This window comes from Python bivittatus, unplaced genomic scaffold, assembly GCF_059951505.1.
Source record: "Python bivittatus isolate LINGU-HERP-01145 unplaced genomic scaffold, Pbiv_v1 ctg000180_np1212, whole genome shotgun sequence".
In the NCBI taxonomy this organism is placed as follows: domain Eukaryota; kingdom Metazoa; phylum Chordata; class Lepidosauria; order Squamata; family Pythonidae; genus Python; species Python bivittatus.
Window position 1 is genome coordinate 4,090,918 of NW_028277047.1, and position 19,060 is coordinate 4,109,977.

The 19,060-nt window shown below is 47.8% G+C and overlaps 2 protein-coding genes across 2 annotated transcripts; both read left to right on the plus strand.

Annotated features, from left to right (window-relative positions):
* Window positions 1-817: 817 nt before the first annotated feature.
* LOC148216364 (uncharacterized) lies at window positions 818-3,790 on the plus strand. The gene is made up of 2 exons (XM_088137532.1): window positions 818-941; window positions 3,431-3,790. The coding sequence occupies exons 1-2, from the start codon at window positions 848-850 to the stop codon at window positions 3,673-3,675; spliced, it is 339 nt and encodes a 112-aa protein (XP_087993658.1). The 5' UTR covers window positions 818-847; the 3' UTR covers window positions 3,676-3,790.
* A 1,779-nt stretch (window positions 3,791-5,569) lies between these two features.
* Window positions 5,570-17,317, plus strand: STX5 (syntaxin 5). Its single transcript, XM_007441080.4, has 11 exons — window positions 5,570-5,719; window positions 9,302-9,536; window positions 10,609-10,682; window positions 11,603-11,658; window positions 12,472-12,542; window positions 12,717-12,833; window positions 13,163-13,219; window positions 13,718-13,799; window positions 14,129-14,229; window positions 15,982-16,103; window positions 16,611-17,317. The coding sequence occupies exons 2-11, from the start codon at window positions 9,321-9,323 to the stop codon at window positions 16,768-16,770; spliced, it is 1,056 nt and encodes a 351-aa protein (XP_007441142.1). The 5' UTR covers window positions 5,570-5,719; window positions 9,302-9,320; the 3' UTR covers window positions 16,771-17,317.
* Window positions 17,318-19,060: the final 1,743 nt, after the last annotated feature.

Genomic DNA, 19,060 nt, shown 5'->3' on the forward strand with positions numbered 1-19,060 from the left:
CTGGATGCCAAATGTTCAGTTCCTTAAGGTAAAAACAAAAAACAAACTAGGGCTCCATGTCAACTATAAATTATATAGGATGGACAGTAATCACATTCAGAGCAGCAAACAGAAGATCTGTCTTTAACTGAGACAGATAGATGCCACTGGAGGAAGGTATTTGCCCCCTGAAGCTGCTTTATTCATTTATTAAATGTATATGCCGCCTGCCTGACTCCCAGCAGTTATTCTCGCCCTAGGTTAGGATTACAGTTTTAAATGGCTTTAAAAAAGGAGTTGCGTGACGTTGGATCTCTGGCTGTTAGCTCCAGGGGTGAAGGGAAGCCTCCAGGTTTAGGAGTAATGTATCTGAATGCTTAGGGGGCCAAAGGTGGGGCTGCTTTGATGGAGAGCGTTCAGGAAGTCTCCATGCTGGGAGCTTTAGCCCCACTGCAGCCCGGGGGCACCAGGACAGAGAATCACCCCTGCAAACCCTCAGATTATCATTCGTGTCTGCACTCAGCCGTCCAAACTCGCCTGCAACCCATGTCTCCTGGTTCCAACGATCTCCTGCCCCTCGTCCCCTGGGAAATGGGGTTTCTTGTGGCTCGGTCTGGTTTTTCACGGGCCCCCTCGTTGCACCGGGGCGGCTTCGGGGGAAGGAGCCGCGCACCCGGCGAGGGGGGCGGGAAGGGCGCCGTGGGGGGCGATCCCTCCGCCGATCTAGCGGCGCGGGGGGGCGTCGGGGGCGGGGGGCGAGGCGGCCGGCGTGTGACTTCACAAAGCCGCCAGGGCATCGGCGGCAGCGGCGCCGGCGCCGGCGGCTCCCTTGGGGGGCCTGGCCCCCGTCCAGCCGCCGCGGCAGGCGATGGGCTGCGTGGAATCCAACGAAGCGGTTTCCGACGTGGACGAGCCACCGGGTCACGGCCCCAAAGCGGCGACTCCCCCGCCGGAGGAAAAAGGTGAGCGGCTCCCCGGGGGGCTTCCCCCGTCGAAGGGAATCCCCGGGCGCGGCGGGCGGGCGAGGCTCCGCGGGGATTCCTCTCCACGTGGGTGGGAGGGGCTTCCTGCTGAACGCTCGGGGAAGGGGCGGGGCTCCCGCGGAGAGGGCGGGGCTTGTGCAGGAGACCCCCACACTCGTCCCTGCGTCGTCCTGCAACGGAAGGGTAGTTTTTTTATCCCGTGTGAATCCGTATTCTAACCCATCTGAAGGATGCCCAAAAGGGGAAGATTGAGCTGGGAATTTATTCCCTTTAAATGTTATGGGCCCTTGGGCATTAAAGGGGGTTGGAATGCATTCCTTTGCAACTCCCCCCGGCTGGAAGTGAGAGAAACCCAAGGAGGGCGTAATTTTTTACAATATTTCTTTCCCCCTTCCTTGTTCTTGGCGTGCTGGTCAGTTTGCTCCTCCTCTGTTACTCTGGGGGGTAAGATAGGTATTGCCCCCCTGCAGATCAGTGCAGCTGTCATTTATTAAATTTAAATTATGCCACCCGCCTGACTCCCTGCAGGCCTGCAGGGCACCAAATATTTTTGTCTATTCCGCCTCAAGTTGGAATGGCCCGTCACAGCAAGCTTTAATCTGATGTGCTTGGCGTGGCCTGTCAGGGGGTCGCCGTGAATTGGAAGCCGTGGATGATTGTCTGATGATCAGTTGCGTTCCTTTCTGTAAATCATGATTAAGGGAAATTTGAATGTGTCTGTTACGGACTTCAGTTTTGCTTCCTCCCTCCCTCCCTGGAACTGATCCCAATACAGACAGAGGAGCTTGGAATAAATCAAATTGTCTGTATCAGCAGTTCCTCTCTAAAACAGTAGCTGTGTTGGCTTTTTTCTTTTTTTTAGCAAAAACTGTAAAAATTCTTGTGACTCCTGAAGGATGAATCATGATGTTAGGAATGTATTTGCAGCTTAGCTTCTCTCTCATGCAGTGTATAATAATTGAATCTAAAATCATGTTTGTCCTGCATGCAGATGTAGAATTTATGGATTAATCCAGTGTTTCTCAACCTGAGCAACTTTAAGATGAGTGGACTTCAACTCCCAGAATTCCCCAGCTGGCTGGGGAATTCTGGGAGTTGAAGTCCACTCATCTTAAAGTTGCTCAGGTTGAGAAACACTGGATTAAGCTACTGTATCTGGATTCCAAATGCCCGCTGAGCAAATATTAGCTTTCCATGCTGGGTGGGGAATTCTGGGAGTTGATCTCCACACATCTTAAAAGTGCCAAGGTTGAGAAACACGCCTCTAAGGCAATGTTGTTTCCTGTGTTAACTTCCAGATTGGAAGCTCCTTAGATCCCAGATTTATGTCCTGCAGAAAATCTTACTCAATAAATTAAGTGCGGATAAGTGTCACAACTCCTTTTACGTGGGAGGGACCCCAACTTTCTTCAGATATATAGCTATATATTGTATTTTATGCCTTTTGTAGCTCAGTGTCGTCAGACCACAATGCAATAGTCCGCTTGCCTTCCATAGTTTTTGACAAGGACCCCTTTCAAAGTTCTGGGAGTTAAATCCCGGGATTCTGGGAGTTAAAATCCACACATCTTAATCTGTCCATTTTACCTAACTAAATGCACATTTTACCTAACTAAAAACAATTAACCCAATTTTCAGTGCTGTGTTCTGGTTCGGTTTTGGAAACTCTGGAATTCAGCCCGTTTGATACTTAAAGGTAATGTTTTCCCTAATCACTTTTACTTCTCTTTCTTTTTCTTTTTGCTGTAAAAAGAGAAAAGTTGCCAAGTTTCTTTCTTTCTTGTTTTAGCTCCCCCTTTCAGTTGGGTTAGTTTGGGGCCAAAGTCTCATCCCAGGATTGTTTCATGATAATGTAGTCTTAGAGCTAATAAATCAGTGTTTCCCAACCTTGGCAACTTGAAGATGTGTGGACTTCCACTCCCAGAATTCCCCAGCCAGCATGCTGGCTGGGGAATTCTGGGAATTGAAGTCCACACATCTTCAAGTTGCCACGGTTGAGAACCCTTTAATAGATGAATAAGGAAACTCTTTGAACAGTTCTAGGATTCAGGATAGACTGAACAAACTTGGTTTGTTTGAAGCATGGTGTTAGGAGAAGCAATCTACTTGTTATGTGGATTTATTAGGTGCATCACTGAGCAAAGCTATCAGTGGCTGTATGTTCACCACCTTGAGTTATATATATATATATATATATATATATATATATATATATATAAAAGTGGGATAAAATTCCAACAATAATAATAATAAATAACCCAGATCTCCTCTATGCCAGTCCAGCTCCTTAACTGTTATGTCCTCTTTAGGCGGGGTGGTAACCTCCACTCACAGAAGGGGATTTCGCAAAGTGAAGCGAAATCTCTGCACCTCAATGGCCTCGATTCGAGCGGTTTATACACTCATAAATCTGGATCTGACGCCCCTGTTCTTCTCTTGCCTCGTCTGCCTGTCCCTCTTCCGTTCAGGAAAAAAAAAGAAAAAAGATTCCATACGGAAAAAATCCACCGGGCAGAAGAAAGCGTTGGAGGTGGACATGCCAGGCTTGAAGTCACGGTCTGAAAGTACCAGGATCATGGTGATCTGGCGACGTTGGTCCACCTTCAGCAGCGCCCGCGATTCCTTTAAGAGTAACAAGAGTCTGGAAGGAGAAGCAGCCGGACCCAGCGGCAAACTTGTGCAGAGCTCCGAACTTTCGAGCTCCAGTGCCTAGGCCATGGGGGCTTGGCATTACGAGGAGAGACCTGGACAGAAAAGCTAACATCTCTTACAGTGGCTTGGCTCCAAACTATCTGAAGTCGTACAGCTATGGGGAATAAACATTCATTATCGCGTATGTTTCCTATCACGTTCTCGGCTGCGTGCTGGCTGGGGAATTCTGGGAGTTGAAGTCCACACATTCTTAAAGTTCCCAGGTTTGAAAAGCACTGGTTTCATTCAATGCTTCCCACCCTGGGCCACTTCTGGGTGGGTGGACTTCAACTCCCAGAATTCTCATCCATGGCCATGCTGGCCAGGGAATTCTGGGAGTTGAAGTCCACACATTCTTAAAGGTCCCAGGTTTGAAAAGCACTGGTTTCATTCAATGCTTCCCACCCTGGGCCACTTCTAGGTGGGTGGGTTTCAACTCCCAGAATTCTCATCCATGGCCACGCAGGCTAGGGAATTCTGGGAGCTGAAGCCCACTTGGAAATGGCTTAGGCTGGGAAACCCAGTTGTAATTGGTTTTCCTGCCTATTGCAGAGCGTTGGACTGGAAGATCCATGAGGTCTCTTGTAACTCTGCAATTAATGATTTCAGGGAGCTTTATATCTCCAAATGTGTCACCATTAGGAGGTGCTAGGTGGGGAAACTGGGATCCCCCCCCCCCATCTTCAAAGATTTTGAAGCGTCTCTTTTAGGAGTCTGAACTACGGATTGTACGTCGCTTGTTCTATTATGGAGCATGCTGTCTTAATCTCGATGCAGTCAATGTGGAGTTTGCAAAGCAAGACATTGCTTCTGCCCAAGAAACCTATAGTTAAACTGTCTCCATAGTAATGCAGAAAATTGAGATAATTTGTAAATGACCTTTCCTTTACTCTCCAGGAAGAATGTGGGGGGTGGAGGGACAGGAATGCATTTGATCTTTGTTTATTTAATTCAGTTATGGGCTTTCTAACATTAAGTTCCAGAGTCCTTTTGGGTTAGCTCTGGAAATGCAGGAAGTAGTCAAGCGAGAAATATTTTGATTGTGCCCACAGCACTACTTATGTTCTGTAACAGCATGCTTTTCTACCTAAGTAGGAGTGGGGAAGAAAGGAATTTGGATTTGTGGGTGACTGAAAGTCACCCTTCTCAAATTTGCCTTCCTTGATATCAGGGTTTCAGGACCTTGGCCTTTTCCAGGTATATGGACTTCAACTCCCAGAATTCCCCAGCCAGCATGGCTATGCATGAGAATTCTGGGAGTTGAAGTCCACACACTGGGAAGTGGCCCCAGTGGGGAAATACGTCTCTGCATGGATTGGATTGCAACTCCCATCACCCCCAGCCAAGCTTGTGTTGGCTGAGGATGATGAAACTTGCCGTCCAGCACACCTAGAGGGCATCAGGTTGGGAAGGTATGAAGCAAGGTGGCTCGGGGTTTGTATCAGGCGGGGCTTCAACAGGTGGAGCTTTCCCTAAGGCTTCACCTGTTAAAATTCTACCTGTTGCACTCCTAGAAGGCTAGCCACTGCCTGCCTACTGCTGGGAAACGGGATGTTTGCCTACAGATACAGTCCTGCTTACTTCAAGAGAGGCTATGTTAAAGTAAGGCTGAGAAAAGGCTGTAGGCCAGGGTTTGTCAACCTCAGCAACTTTTAAGTTTTAAGCTGGCTGGGGAATTCTGGGAGTTGAAGTCCACGCCTCTTAAAAGTTGCTGAGGTTGCCCTAGGCCCTGCTGGCTTCCGTTGCCTGGCAACAATGAGGATTCTCGTTCCCCGCTTTCTACCAGCGCCTCCAAAGGCCTCCTTGGTCGCCTAGCGACTATCCCCTCCCTTCCCCCCCAACGTCACGAGCAGGACGATCAGCGGGAAGCCACGCGAGGGAGGGAGGCGCGGCGCGGTGACGTCCCGCGCGGCGTCGTGCGTCTGACGCAGCCCGCTGAGGGGGTACGTGGCAGTGACGTCCCGGCCCGCCCTCTTTTCGGCTTGTTTGGCTGTTCGATGCGGAGGCCGGTGTTCGGAGCCGAGCTGTCCAGCGACGCCTAGAGCCGGTTCGGGTCCGCGGGGCTGGTGAGTGCGGGGCGGGGGGTCGCCCGTCAGGGTACTCCCGCTGGGGTCGCGCGGTGCTCCCTCATAAAAGTTCCCCCTCGCCTCGGGTCTCCCCACCCGCGTCAAAAAAGTCCCCCCGCTTTTCCTGTTGGTGTCCCCTCAAAAGGGCTCCCCCTTCCCAGCTCCTTTGCCTCGAATGTGCCTTCTCCTCTTGGGTCCCCCGTGCCTTTCTTCTCCTGGGGAAAGACCCCCCCCCCCTTTCCTTACTGTTTTCCCTGTGCCAATGTCCCCGAGCCACTTGAACTACACTTCCCATCCTCTCCAGCCTAGTGGGGTGATGGGAGTAACAGTTCAACCCAAATGGGGTAGTGGTAGTGGTGTCTGTTTGGGAAGGCCAGATGCTTTTTCTTCCTTCCTCTATTTCCCTTGGCTTTTTTCAGCTTCCCCACTTTACCTTCTCCCAATCAAGAAGTGCTGGATCAGACTGGAAGACCCAGATTCAAATCCTCCCCTCCACCAGTAAATTGGCTGCGTGGGTTTGGATCAGTCCCTGTCTTTCAGCTGAACCTACCTCACAGGGCTGTGGTGAAATAAATCAAGGAAGAGGGAAGGTTGGATTGTGACTGCAGCAAGCATAGGATTTTGGTGTAATAGAAGGAAAACTTTACTTTGTTCCTTCCTTTTCAGTTTTTCTGGCATTAAAAAAAAAGTTGTTGTTAAATGTAAGATTTCTGTCTTCCCTTCAGGCTGTAGTCCACATTCTCTCTGGCTGCTCCTGCATGAAAAGATTCCATATGGTCAGGCAGATCCTATTAATACTGGGGTCAGTCCTCAGCTCTTCCAGCTGAAATGGAGAGGCAGAAAAAACATAGCCTATATGATGTAGCAATCTTGGCGAAACTAAGCAGGGTTGGGTTTGGCCAGTTCCTGGATGGGACACCATTTAGGAACCCCGTAATCATTTGCTTCAGTTTCATGGTGAGTAGGTTATCCGTGTAGTAATAATTAAAGTGCTGCATTGCTGACTAAACAGGTGGTTTCCTACCCATTCATTGCTCTTAGATATACCGTAGCTCCTGTGGAGGGATTTACATCATTTGTTTTATTACTGAGTTCAACTATTTATGTTTTGGGGTCATTGCACATGACACCTCATGAAGTACCCTAAGAGAAGGGACCTGTCTCGTGAAACTTAGAATGAATTTTCAAAGGCCAGGATGGTATAGTAGTGAAGGTGTTAGACTTGGAGTGGAGAGACCCAGGTTCTGGTCCCCTTTCAGCCACAGAAGTTCCCTGGGGGACTTTGTGCCAATCCCTCCCTTTCAGTCTAAGAGCCAGGGTGGTGTAGTTGTGAACGTGTTGGACAGGAGCAGGGAAACCCAAATTCTAATCCTCCCTTGTGGAAGCTCCCTGGTGACTTTGGGCCAGTGACTATATCTCTTCCAGCCTACTTCACAGGCTTGTTGTGGGGGGAAATGGAAGGAGGGTGTGCTATGTTGTGGGGGGAAATGGAAGGAGGGAAAGAAAGGCAGGATCTAAATCTCATAAATATGTAAAATTTTCAAGCTGAGAATATGGGAGAGAGTGGTGACAAAGTTTGAACAGATATTCAAATAAAGAGAGATACATACGGGGTGCAAATCTACCATATTTGGTTTGGTTTTTTTTTTCAGGGTGATAGTGAGGAGGATCTGATCCAGCCTTCTCCTGTCTGCGATCCTTTAGATGTGTTGTATTACAATTCCCATCATTCCCAGCCTGCATGGCCAAAGGTTAGGGAAGGTTGGATCAGATTGATTTTATGACACTTGAGAAGTAAGGCAGAAAAAGAGTCGAGATTTGGATGTCTGATCTAAAGTATGTGCAGTAACATAAACAGTTTCCTCTGTGTAGTCCGATTAGAAAAGCTGATTTAGGTAGCTTCATCAGTGGCTTAGATAGACAAGTTTCATTTTGCTGAGAAGTTCACCGCTGTGGCATATTGTTGGTTTCCTGTTCATTTTCAGTCTGTGGTGACGTTTAGAAAAGCCCTCGGTGCCTGTTGTGCCTTTTAGTTTTAGTTTTACTTCAGCTATTGAATGCATGAACCGAAAGGGTCCCCCTCCTTTTTTGCTTTTAGCAATTGAATTCCATTTACAAAATAAGCAATATGCAATATTCTAAAGAAAGAAAAAAGAGAATAAGAGAATTAAAAAAGGAACAAAATCGTGGAGGACATATATTCACAAATACATATACATATATTAAAATGGTGACCATATTTCAGGATAATCCTTCATAGCTAATCTGGGTCGATAGATCATTGGTTCATATGTTGCTTATATCAACTCTGCAAACTGTAGTTGTTGAAGTTATATGTTGATCCTTTCAATACTGAAGAACAAGTCTTTAAGCAGGGCGTAGAGAATCAGTTTCCATGCAATAGGAATATGAACATCTGAGAATAATTTGTCAACACATTGCACCCCCTTCTTATGGCAAGCAGTCCACTTGTAAGAGTTCTATGGGAATCTTTCTTTTCTTTTCACCCTGGAACTGAGGAAGAGATCTTTTCACTCCCCTGCCAACCACTTGGTAGGTCCAGTACCGTTAACATAAGAATGCACCTATGCCCGATGCCACCAGCTAAAAGTAAATTGATGTCTGACAATAGGTTCTACCAAGAATTGCCATTTCTGCATTTCAGGGTTGCTTGACCACTGGTTTTATTTAGCCGAAATAGTTATCCAACTGAGAGTAAAATTTTATGCCTCTGCTGAAATGAAGCCTCAATATCTCTCACACACAGCACACACACACACAAATCTTAGTCTGTAAAGAGCAGTATAGTGGTGATTCAGACATCTGATCCATTCTTATTAATTATGTCAATGTTTGTGATGAAATGGGAGATGCGGGGATAAATAATCAGACTTTCTCTGGTCCATTGGAGTAACTGGTAGGCCTCTTGTAGGATTCAGTTTCTGAGTTAAGTACTTAGGAAACAATGAAAGGGAAAGTGGGAAGCAGGTCTACTTCGAGTAGGTATTTGAGCATGGGAAAAAGCAAGGCTTGTCTTTCGGTTGGGAGCAACAGATTTCTCCTAGATAGGATCTTTTCTTTTTAAGGCAAATTACACCTTTTTTGTTTTGAAGTATGATTCAAGCCGTTTTCTGGAGCTTGGTAACTGAGAAGGATATGCTAGAGCCCAGCTTGCGTTCCAGGAGTTGCCAAGCCACGCTGCTGACTGAAGCATCAGAAAACTGCACGATTGGCGAAGGATAAACTAATTTGGGAAGGGATACCAAATGGTATGATATAATACAACACTTTAAAGCAAGGATACATCATCTGCAGCCCTCCAGATGCTATTGAACGATAGATCCCAATGTTCCCTTGCAGATGATCACAGCTTGCTGGCCTTCTGGGTTTGGAAATTCAGCCATGTTAAGAGAATTCTGTGTCCACCCCTGTTTCAAACCAGAAAGTCATAGCTCCACCTGGATTTTTTTTTTCAGGCAGCGGTGGCTTGAGTGAACCCTATAGATTTCACTATCCCAAGTGCAGCTGAGGGGCTGTCTACATCCTTGGGAGGTAACAGCCCCTTTCCCTTTCTTCTTGCAGCCGCAGGTTATGAGCCCCCATGAATACGAGGAAACGCCACGGCTCTCGAAACACTGAGCAGGGCGTTTACCTGGGACCATCCCAGACGCAAGCTTTCCCTCCGCTTGGTGCCCCTCCCATTGCTGCTGCTGCTACTACCCCCGTCGCCCCTCCTGAACCTCAGTGGGACGCCATGTCGTGTCAAGATCGCACACAGGAGTTCCGCTCGGCCTGCAAGTCCTTGCAAAGCAGAGAAGTGAGTGCCGCGCGAGGAAGGCAGCAACGGGTGCCAATGCTGCTTTGATCCACTTTAACTTCAGACGGATGCAGAGTTACCATTGTAGAAAGGGTCACCTTCATGATGCCCGGGGTTGTATTTCAGTCTGTCAGAGTCCTCCTGCTAGTGTGAATGAAGATCTAAATGTAACGAGATGAAGGGTGCTCGTGTGCAAATAGGAAAATGTTAGGAGCAGCAACTGAGGGAGGGGGATCAGTATAGCGGGGGTTGAGAGAAGCTTAAAAGGCTCCATGAAAATCTGTCCTTGCTGAACACTGCCCTTTGCATCATGCCAAGGGAAGGTTTGTTCATGAACTAAATACCAGCTTGGGTGGAATTTGGATTCAGACGTTCCCTCTTTTATCTTTCCCCCACAACATGGTTAATACCCCAACAGTGTCTGACAGACTGAAATATGCCTCCAGAAATTCACCTTCCTGAGGATGATGGCTTGGTCCTGAAAGCCATTTGTATGCATCCCAAAGGCCTGTTCACCCTCAGGCCCCACCAGCACAACTTGCTGAAAATCTGAGGGTCGCTGAGGGGCAGGGGAAAGCCTTGTAGCTCTATGCCTGAGATCAGGGTCCCTGGAAAAGAAGAGGAAGCTGGGTCATTCCCACCCCCTTTTTTTCCCAAGGAGCCTTCTGGGTCATGGAGAGGAAGGGGGAAATCCATTTTGCCCTCATTCCTGGCAATCTGGTGCATGGTTGTGGAGAAGAAGATGGAAGCCATGAGGTTCCCATCTTGCAGTGATTCTGACTACAGTCTGCTTTTTTGCCCTGCGCCTGAACCTTCAGCTTTGGCCTTTGTGATGATCCTCAGTGAGATCTGTTGGCTGGCAGGAACCAAGGACTGGTTCTTCCCAGCTGTGGTTGAATCTCAGAAGACAGGAAGTGGCAGTTGGTATCCTGCCCAGTGTGGGAAGATGCATGTCTTAAATGAGCACTTTCTCACCAGGGAAATTGCTCCTGTGGAAAGGGAGGGTATGTAGACTTTAGTTTTCTTTGGGTAAAGCAGTAGCGATTTCCTTTTTCTGCTTTCCTGTTTCCAGAATGGGCTTCACGTGAACAAGCCAGCGCAGAGTGGAGCCATGCGGCAAAGAAGTGAATTCACTCTTATGGCCAAGTGAGCAAGTTGGACCATTTGTTTCTAGCAAGGGTGACTAAGTCAGGGGTGGGCAGCATGGAGCCACCTATGAAGGCCCTTCAGCCTTGACTGCTGAAATGGATAGCAAATTGTCCTACCCTTTTAAGGCAGAACGTGCATGGAATAAAACATAAGTCCTAAAACAGGCTTAACATCAACCCCACCTATTTGGCACCCTCACACTGCTCACTGTGGCCCCCATCTTCCCCAAAATGTTAAGTGTGCCCCTACCCCATTATCAAAAGGTTGCCCGTCCTTGTAAGGACCTCAACATAAAAGCTGCCCAGTTAATTCTGGGCAGCCAGAAGCTACCGTTTGGCAAGGCCCAGCCTGTGGGGTTTGATGCAGCAACAGCTCTTTCAGGTGGAGGAGAAAGCAAATTGGCCAGAAGATTGGAGATGTGAAGATGAAAGATTATATTAGGAGTGGCACAATCTTGGTTTCTTCAAAATCCTGTGATTCCTAGGAACAGAGAATTCTAGTAGGAATGTCTAGGTTAGGAAGTGCTAGTATAAACATTGGGGTGGCTAGACTAGGGCCCTCCAAATGCCATTGGGCTCACAGTTTCCATCAATACCATTTGGAGCATGTTGAAACGCCCAGGCATATTGAGAGTTCAGTAATCTGGAGGGTCACAAGTTGCTAATTCCCAGAATCTGGCTAAGATCAGCGAGTGCCGGGGTAAAATCGGAAAGAGTTGGGTCCAGATCTTTGCCCAACTGTGAGAATATCTGCAGGTCTCTTTGTCCAGTTCCCTGAAGCAAATGCATTCTTGGCTTAGTCTGATTTGTCAACACTTGGCTTCCACGGCTCTTCGTCAGAGAAAATTCATAGGAAAGCAGTATTGTCTGTCGAGAATTTGGTGTTGTATTTGATGGCCCATCTCTTGTGATTCTCAGGCGCATTGGAAAAGATCTCAGCAACACCTTTGCCAAGCTAGAAAAGCTAACAATTTGTGAGTATTTGGGGTTTGCATGTGGCAAAAGATTACTGTGGGAGTCACAGTAATTGGGCAGTCAGAGAGAGGCATCAGCTGAATTAATGAAAATCGGGGAAAGTGTTGGAATGAGAAGGCTGGCAGCTGTCTATGAATACTGTTCTAATAAAAGAGAATATCTGTAGCTCAGAGTTGAACTGTGGAGTCCTTGGTGCTCTCTGAGCTTGGTGGTTTGCTTGCAGACGTTTCATTGCCCAACTGGGTAACATCAAGCCCTGATGACGTTACCTGGTCGGGTAATGAAACGTTTGCAAGCAAACCGCCAAGCTCAGAGAGCACCAAGGACTCCATATGAATACTGTGTTTGGGTAAGAGAATTGAAAATAATCCAAATTGGAATGGGAGATGCACTGCTGCTCCCTTAACAGATTTTGAAAAGAATTTTCTACTCGCACCCTATTAAATGAGAGGTCTGCTAATATAGTTGCCCATTTTAAGCAAGAATGCTGCCTAAAACAAGCAAGAGACCCATAATCCTACGTTGGGAGATTTCCAGTCCTGAGATTTGTTATTTGTCACTCTTTTCTGCCCCAAGGGTTTTCAGAGTGCTAAAATGAAATCCAGGAAGAAGGCAATCTGCAGTCCGTGGCTGTTATGTTACAATCCAAAAAACAGGGAGGGAGGGAGGGAGGGAGGGAGGGAGGGAGGGAGACATAAGAACATTGAGAGTGAGAGGGCAGAGTGGGACTTAGTGTAGTTGCTGGGGGACACGGAGGGAGGGCTGGTGAAAGAAAAGTTAATAATCCCAGATCTGACTCTTTGCATACTCAGTGGCCAAACGGAAATCACTCTTTGATGACAAGGCGGTGGAGATAGAGGAGCTGACTTACATCATCAAGCAGGTAAGGAAGGCAGTGAGCAGAAGCGTGGAGTGTGCAAGGCAGGGGAGAAAGAACATCAGGCAGCCACCTGTTGTGGGCTCCCTCTCTCCCAGCTCTCTGAAAGGCACAGCTTTTGATCCAGCACCTTTGGGCTCCCTGACATCATCGCTCAACCCAGTTCCTTTCTCATCGCAGGATATCAACAGCCTGAACAAACAGATTGCACAACTCCAGGAGTTTGTCAAAGCCAAAGGCAGCCAGACTGGAAGACATGTGCAAACACACTCCAACACTGTGGTAGTTTCCCTGCAGGTGAGGCTTAAAAGCTGCGGAAAACTCCTCCCGTGGGCAAAAGCCCTTTACATTTTCAAAATGGGGGAGGGGGGAGGAGATGGGGGGAAAAAGATTCTGTGCAAATGGGCACTTCTTGCAGGATTGAACTCACTGTGTTTTGTGTTTTCCTGGTGCAGAAGTTTCAGATGCTTGAGTGCTTGTAAAACATGCTTCCTGTAAAATACGCATCCCATTACTTGCACTCTGCTCAGGAAAACGCAGCAGTAGTAACAGGAGAATGGAGGGAAGTTTTCTGCAACAAACTCTGATTTTTGCTTTCCTCGCTTCTTTTCTCCTTCCCTTTCTAGTCCAAGCTAGCTTCCATGTCCAATGATTTCAAGTCTGTTTTGGAGGTGCGGACAGAGGTGAGTTACTGATAAGCCGTGGCTTTCAAACTTTGCCCTGCGGAGCTGCTGCGGGACAGCGCAGTAGCCATTTTCACTTACTCAGGTGTCAGGAAGTGATAGAGTGGGTCATCCTAGTTCAGAGAAGAGGGAGGGAGGGAAGGAAGGAAGGAAGGAAGGAAGGAAGGAAGGAAGGAAGGAAGGAAGGAAGGAAGGAAGGAAGGAAGGAAGGAAGGAAGGAAGGAAGGAAGGGTGGGTGGGTGGGTGGGTGGGTGGGTGGGTGGATAATGTGTGTGAGAGAGGAGGGGTGTCTCTATAGGTATGTTGCTCTTGGACCATCAGGATATTAAGTCAGTTAGGATATTAAATCACAGGGGGGGGAACATAAGAAGGTGCCTTTTGGGCAACCACGCCCCATAGCTGTAATGGGAGACCTCCTTTGCAAATTGAGATGCGCTAACATCAGTTGCCTGCCTGGTGTCTCAAATCGCTTGGCCCTGCCTCTCCTTCCTTCCCTAGAATCTTAAGCAACAGAAGAGTCGGCGAGAGCAATTCTCCCGTGCCCCAGTGGCCACCATGCCTCTTTCTGCAAACAACCTAGGTGAGTCCCCCAGCGTGCTGTGCTGTTGGAAAGAATTACAGATAAGTAATCAATGGGGAATGACAAGATTCGCTTAATGACCGCAGTGATTAGCGTAACAACTACAACAAAAAATGTTGTAAATTTGGGTGTGGTCATGTGATGCCTCGCTTAACGACCGCCCCACTTAATGATGAATTTTCTAGTCCCTGTTGTGATTGTTAAGCAAGGACTACCTGTAACTGTTGCCAGAATCACTTTGGGCTGGGAAAGAAGGGGGTGAACCCCTTGACTGTGCCTGGAAATTGAGGCTTCAGAGGAGCTGTCCTTGATGTTATCTCGTTCTACAGTGGGCTCCAGCATGCTTCAGGACGAGCGCCGGTACTCCGGAGATGTGGCCATTGACATGGACAATCGGACAAGCCAGCAGTTGCAATTAATCAATGAACAGGTGCCTATGAGATGGGGGTATAAAGAGGAGGAGGGGGGCTGTTGTCATTTTCTTTTTAAAGTTGCGAATGGTGTCTGAACCCTCCAGCATTTTCAGACTATAATTCCCAGTCTCCCTTGCCATTGGCTGGGGTAGCTGAGGCTGCTGGGAGTTGAAGTCCAAAATATTTGGAGGCACTAGGTTCTTGGTTCTTGCCACAGATTTCAGAAATTTGATTACTTGAGTCCTCAGCTGGCTGCGCAGCACATATGGGTGACAGGGCAACTGTGACATTCTCAGTGGTGTTAAAACACTCACACACACACACACAAACAGAAAGGGCTGCTGTTGTTTTTTAAGTCAGAATCTTGTTTGATTTCAGGAAAGGTCCGATTGCAGAAGTTTTGCAAGATCTGAGCCATGTTCAAACGTTAGCCCTCGGCCCCAGCGCCATTTCACTAGCTCAGCCGACGCCTGAATAAATTGCCAGCTCGGGCCAGAATCTGACTTAGAACACCTCAAGTGTCATACATAGAGATAGCCTGTGGGTTTTTTATTCTCTTTTCATCAAAAGCTTGGTGAGCGTGGTGCGCTTCAGCCCTACTGACAAAGCTTTACTTGAGCTGAAGAACACAAAGGAAAAATATGCCATCGAAGCAGTTTTACCCCTCAATTTTTTTTTCCCCCTCTGTTGACTTGCATGGACAAATTGCTGAGCTGTGTACCAGAGCGTAGGCGAGGCAGTCAAACTGCTGTGCTCCAGAATATTGGAGAATAACTTCCAAACTGGAAAACCATTCAATCATTAGGTGTATGGGGAGATTTTGACCTTAAATGCCTCCCTCTGGAACAGTGTTTCTCAAGGTTGGCGACTTTAAGATTTGTGGACTTCACCTCCCAGAATTCCCCAGCCAGCCATGCTGGCTGGGGAATTCTGGGAGTTGAAGTCCACAAATCTTAAAGTCACCAACCTTGAGAAACACTGCTCTAGAAAGTAATGAAGCTGAACAATTTTTTTGAACAGGGGAAATCTTAGCCTCTGCTGAAGTCAGTTTCTTCTGGGTAGAACAGAAAAAGAAAGTCGTCCCTCTGTCTCTCTCCCCCTCACCAAGTAATGCTGGTTTTAGCATGTTGGTTTGCAACAGCCGTTCATTTTGCCTGGCCCCCATTGGGAATTTGGGTCGTTTAAACTGGAGCCACCAACTGGGTCTTCTGGGGTCAAAACATAGCAGCAGTAGTGGAGAATATGTGTAGCTCGGGGTTGGGATGTTATTTATTGTTTATTAGATTTATGTCCTGCCTTTATTTGTACTCGGGCTAAGAAAAACAGGAGAAATAGGCTTCTGAAGCCATTTTATACCCTCCCGTTGTTTTTTTTCTCTTTTGACTCGCATAAATGATTTGCTGGCCTGTGCACCATAACGCAGTAAAGAAAAAATACGTATATCAGAAATATCGAGTGTTTCTAATATTTGTATGCCTCTAGTTTGTGAGTTTCTGGTAATTAAAGATACTGGCAGCTGAGAGGGATTTAGATTCTATTTTTATAGTTGGAAGTCTTTAAGCGTTTGCTAACTAACACCCTAACTGTTTGCTTTAAGCTTGTAAATATTATTGTATTTAATGTAAATATTATTGCAGTGCTTAAAGGAGGCCATCTTTAAGGTTCGTAGATTATGCTTAGGTTTCAGGACAATAGTCTGGAACATGCCTTGGGGAAAGAGCACGTCACCTGTCTAAAAACACACTGACTTTACGCTTCCCTCTTTGCAGGATACGTACATCCAGAGCCGGGCGGACACTATGCAAAACATTGAATCTACGATTGTAGAGCTGGGCTCCATATTTCAGCAACTGGCGCACATGGTTAAAGAACAGGAAGAGACTATCCAGAGGTTAGGGGCCCAAGGGGCAGTGGAAAAACACAGGCTGAGTTCTCACATCACACTAAGCCAACATTTGCTTAAGAGTGGTTTGCTAAGAAGCCACAACATTAGAGGGTTGAGTATGTTGTGTGAATCAGCCCCCAAGTCTGGTATTCCTGTCAGGCATGAATGGACAATAGTGGCCTTACCAGTGCAGTTGAACTCCAACTCCCATCAGCTCTAGCCAGCACCGCCAACGAACTCGGGGTCCAAACTTTCTCCCCATCCACAGAGTGTAGTGGAGGACCCTTTCTTGAAAGCATCTTCTGCCTGGACTACGGGGTGATTTTTGCCTCTTTCACATTCCAGTTTTTCTCTATGGAGGACGGAATATGCTAACCTGTAATCCCCTTAAAATCTCTCCCATCCATGTAGCTTATTTTGTGGTGGGGGAACATGAGGGCCTCTTCTGGTAAGGAAGTCCCTCTTCTCTCACGGTGGACTTCAACTTTGCTGTCCTTCTGCCAATTTCCCTAGAATCGACGCCAACGTGGAAGACACTCAGCTGAACGTTGATGGTGCACACATGGAAATCCTGAAATACTTTCAGTCGGTTTCCTCCAACCGGTGGCTCATGGTGAAAATCTTCCTCATCCTGATCATCTTCTTCATCATCTTTGTCGTCTTCTTGGCCTGACGGAGGAGGTGGCACGACCACCCGTCCCCTTCCTCGTCCTCCTTCCTGAGCCGTGATGGACACTGGACTCTTCCACTTTTTGTGACGCCAGCCGGCGGGAGGGGGAGGGTCGTCCTCACCTCGCACCCGCACCGAAGACACCTGCCCTTACTTTGCTGCGGTTCTTTGGCCCAAAGCAAGGCTGCCCCAGTGGGAGTGCAATTGCATTTGGACTGTGCTGTGAAGGGCCTTGCCCCGGACCCCTCCTCCCCAAACAGGACTCGGCCCAGTGGGTGTGTTTAGTGGGACCAGCATCTTCCCCCTTCCTCTATTCCATGTATATTTTCCCAAGCCCTGATGCGCTAACAAGAACCCTCCCTTCTATTTTTTTTAACAAATATATTAGGAGTAGACAAGAATGGAATTTAACTTCAACGCCTTCCTCCTTGATCCATGGCAAGGAGAGGTGGATTTTTAGGATCACGAGGAGGCCTGGGCCTTTGGCCACCACACCCCAGCGGGCTGGATTCTCCCTCATTTTAGCATATTTAAGTCTTTTTTTTTTTTTTGCTTCTTCCCTAGCTCCCTGCCTTTGCCAGCCCGTGAGTTGGCCAGGCCCTTTGTGCTAAGCGTGGGAATCTGCCCTCTCTTTCCCTCTGTATATATTTCCTCGGGAAGGCAGGTTTTGTACCACATTTGAGCCTTCCTGACCAAGTACATCTCTAAGCTAAACTGCAGCGGCAGGGTGGCAGATCAGATCTTGCTCACCCTTGGCACAGAAACAAGCCCCAGGTCTTCCAGCACCAGCTGCCAGACTCCGCTCCTTCTCTTCCTCCTCCCCCCCAAACAGATTTGCTCTCTGGGGCAAGAGCGAGGAGTCTGTGGACCTCGAACTAGTGATGGCCCGTAACTTTCCGCCTGGCTAATCACCAGAAGCTCTGGGCGTTTAGTCCAGCAGCATTGGACATGGTGAGATTTTCCTCCTCCCTGCACAAGTACCTCCCCTTGCTCTTGAGCACTTCAGATTCAGCAGTCCTCCTCTCAAGAAAGAAGTGGAGAAAGTGTTCCTGCTTCCCCAAACCTAATTTTTACACTACTGGAGAATAATAGAATTATTCAGATTTAATCCCCTTCCCCTCCCCCCTCCCTTTTTTTTTTAAAGAGCCTAAGCTGGAGCCATTTCAACTCCCTCTTGGCCTGGTTATGGTGGCTGAGCTGTGACATCCTTTCCCACTTTTGTTCTTACTGAGGGAGGCGAGGTTCTTCTCTTCTTCCCCTCCACCTGCACTGCAAGGGCCTTTAACGTCCCACTGTTGGTATCTCCTCCCCCTCTGCAAACCCTGTTCCTTCTGCGAGACCGTGTCAGTGGAGGGGGGGGGGGATTTTTCCACTGCATCTGGGTGGTGGGTGGGATGAACTGTTCCTAATCCGAATTCTAGAGGAAAGTGGTCCCAGCTCTTTCTTGTGCTCCGAAAGCTATTAAACAAAAGCTTTACTTTAAACAAAAGAATCCCACCCCTTCTCTGTCTTGTATGCTAGCCTTAATTAGATGCCTAACTATTTCCATCCACTTTTGTTCAGGCGACACTTGTAGCTATCCAGAGGTGGTGTGTGAATCCAGCCCGTGGGATCGATGCGGCTTCATTCCGGCTTGCAAACCCAGAACATGGGCTTAATCAGCTCAGGTTGAGTTGAACAGGGTTCTGTGCGCCATACAAATGCCACCCCCCTTGGTCCTGGAGAGATGGTGCAATGATAGCCACAGCCAAAGTTACACCTCACTGTTTACACGTATAGTAAGTGTTCAGCATCAATGGGATGCACGTATGTGTGTAGAGGAATTTCGTGGCACTTAAAGGTTGGTGTTGTCATCTGAGATGTGGGCTCTTTCTTCCAGAGGGTGTAATCAAAAAGCTGCAGCTGGGGGAGTGGTAGGGGATGGGGGTATTACCAACCACCTCCTTTTAAGTTTCCTTCGAGAAGCGATTAGTCCGCCCGAGTGTTGAAAACTCCACTTGGTTTAGATTCGCCAATAAAAACTGCTCTGCCTAGAACACATCCTGTTAAGAAAAGGAAGGCAGCCGTGGAGCACATGTGGCTTACGAAGAACGACACGATTTGCTTGTTTGTGGTTGAGCGTGTTGTGCGAACCCAGCCCCAGTTGGGGTTGCTCAGTAACAGGTGTTGTGCAAACACGCTGCTGACACGACAGTGGCTTTTCCTTGGGTCGAACTAAGCAAATCTCTTGGCCCAGCTGAAAGGGATTTTACGGACGCGGGTGACGGAAGGAGAAACAGCCGCCAAAGCTTTT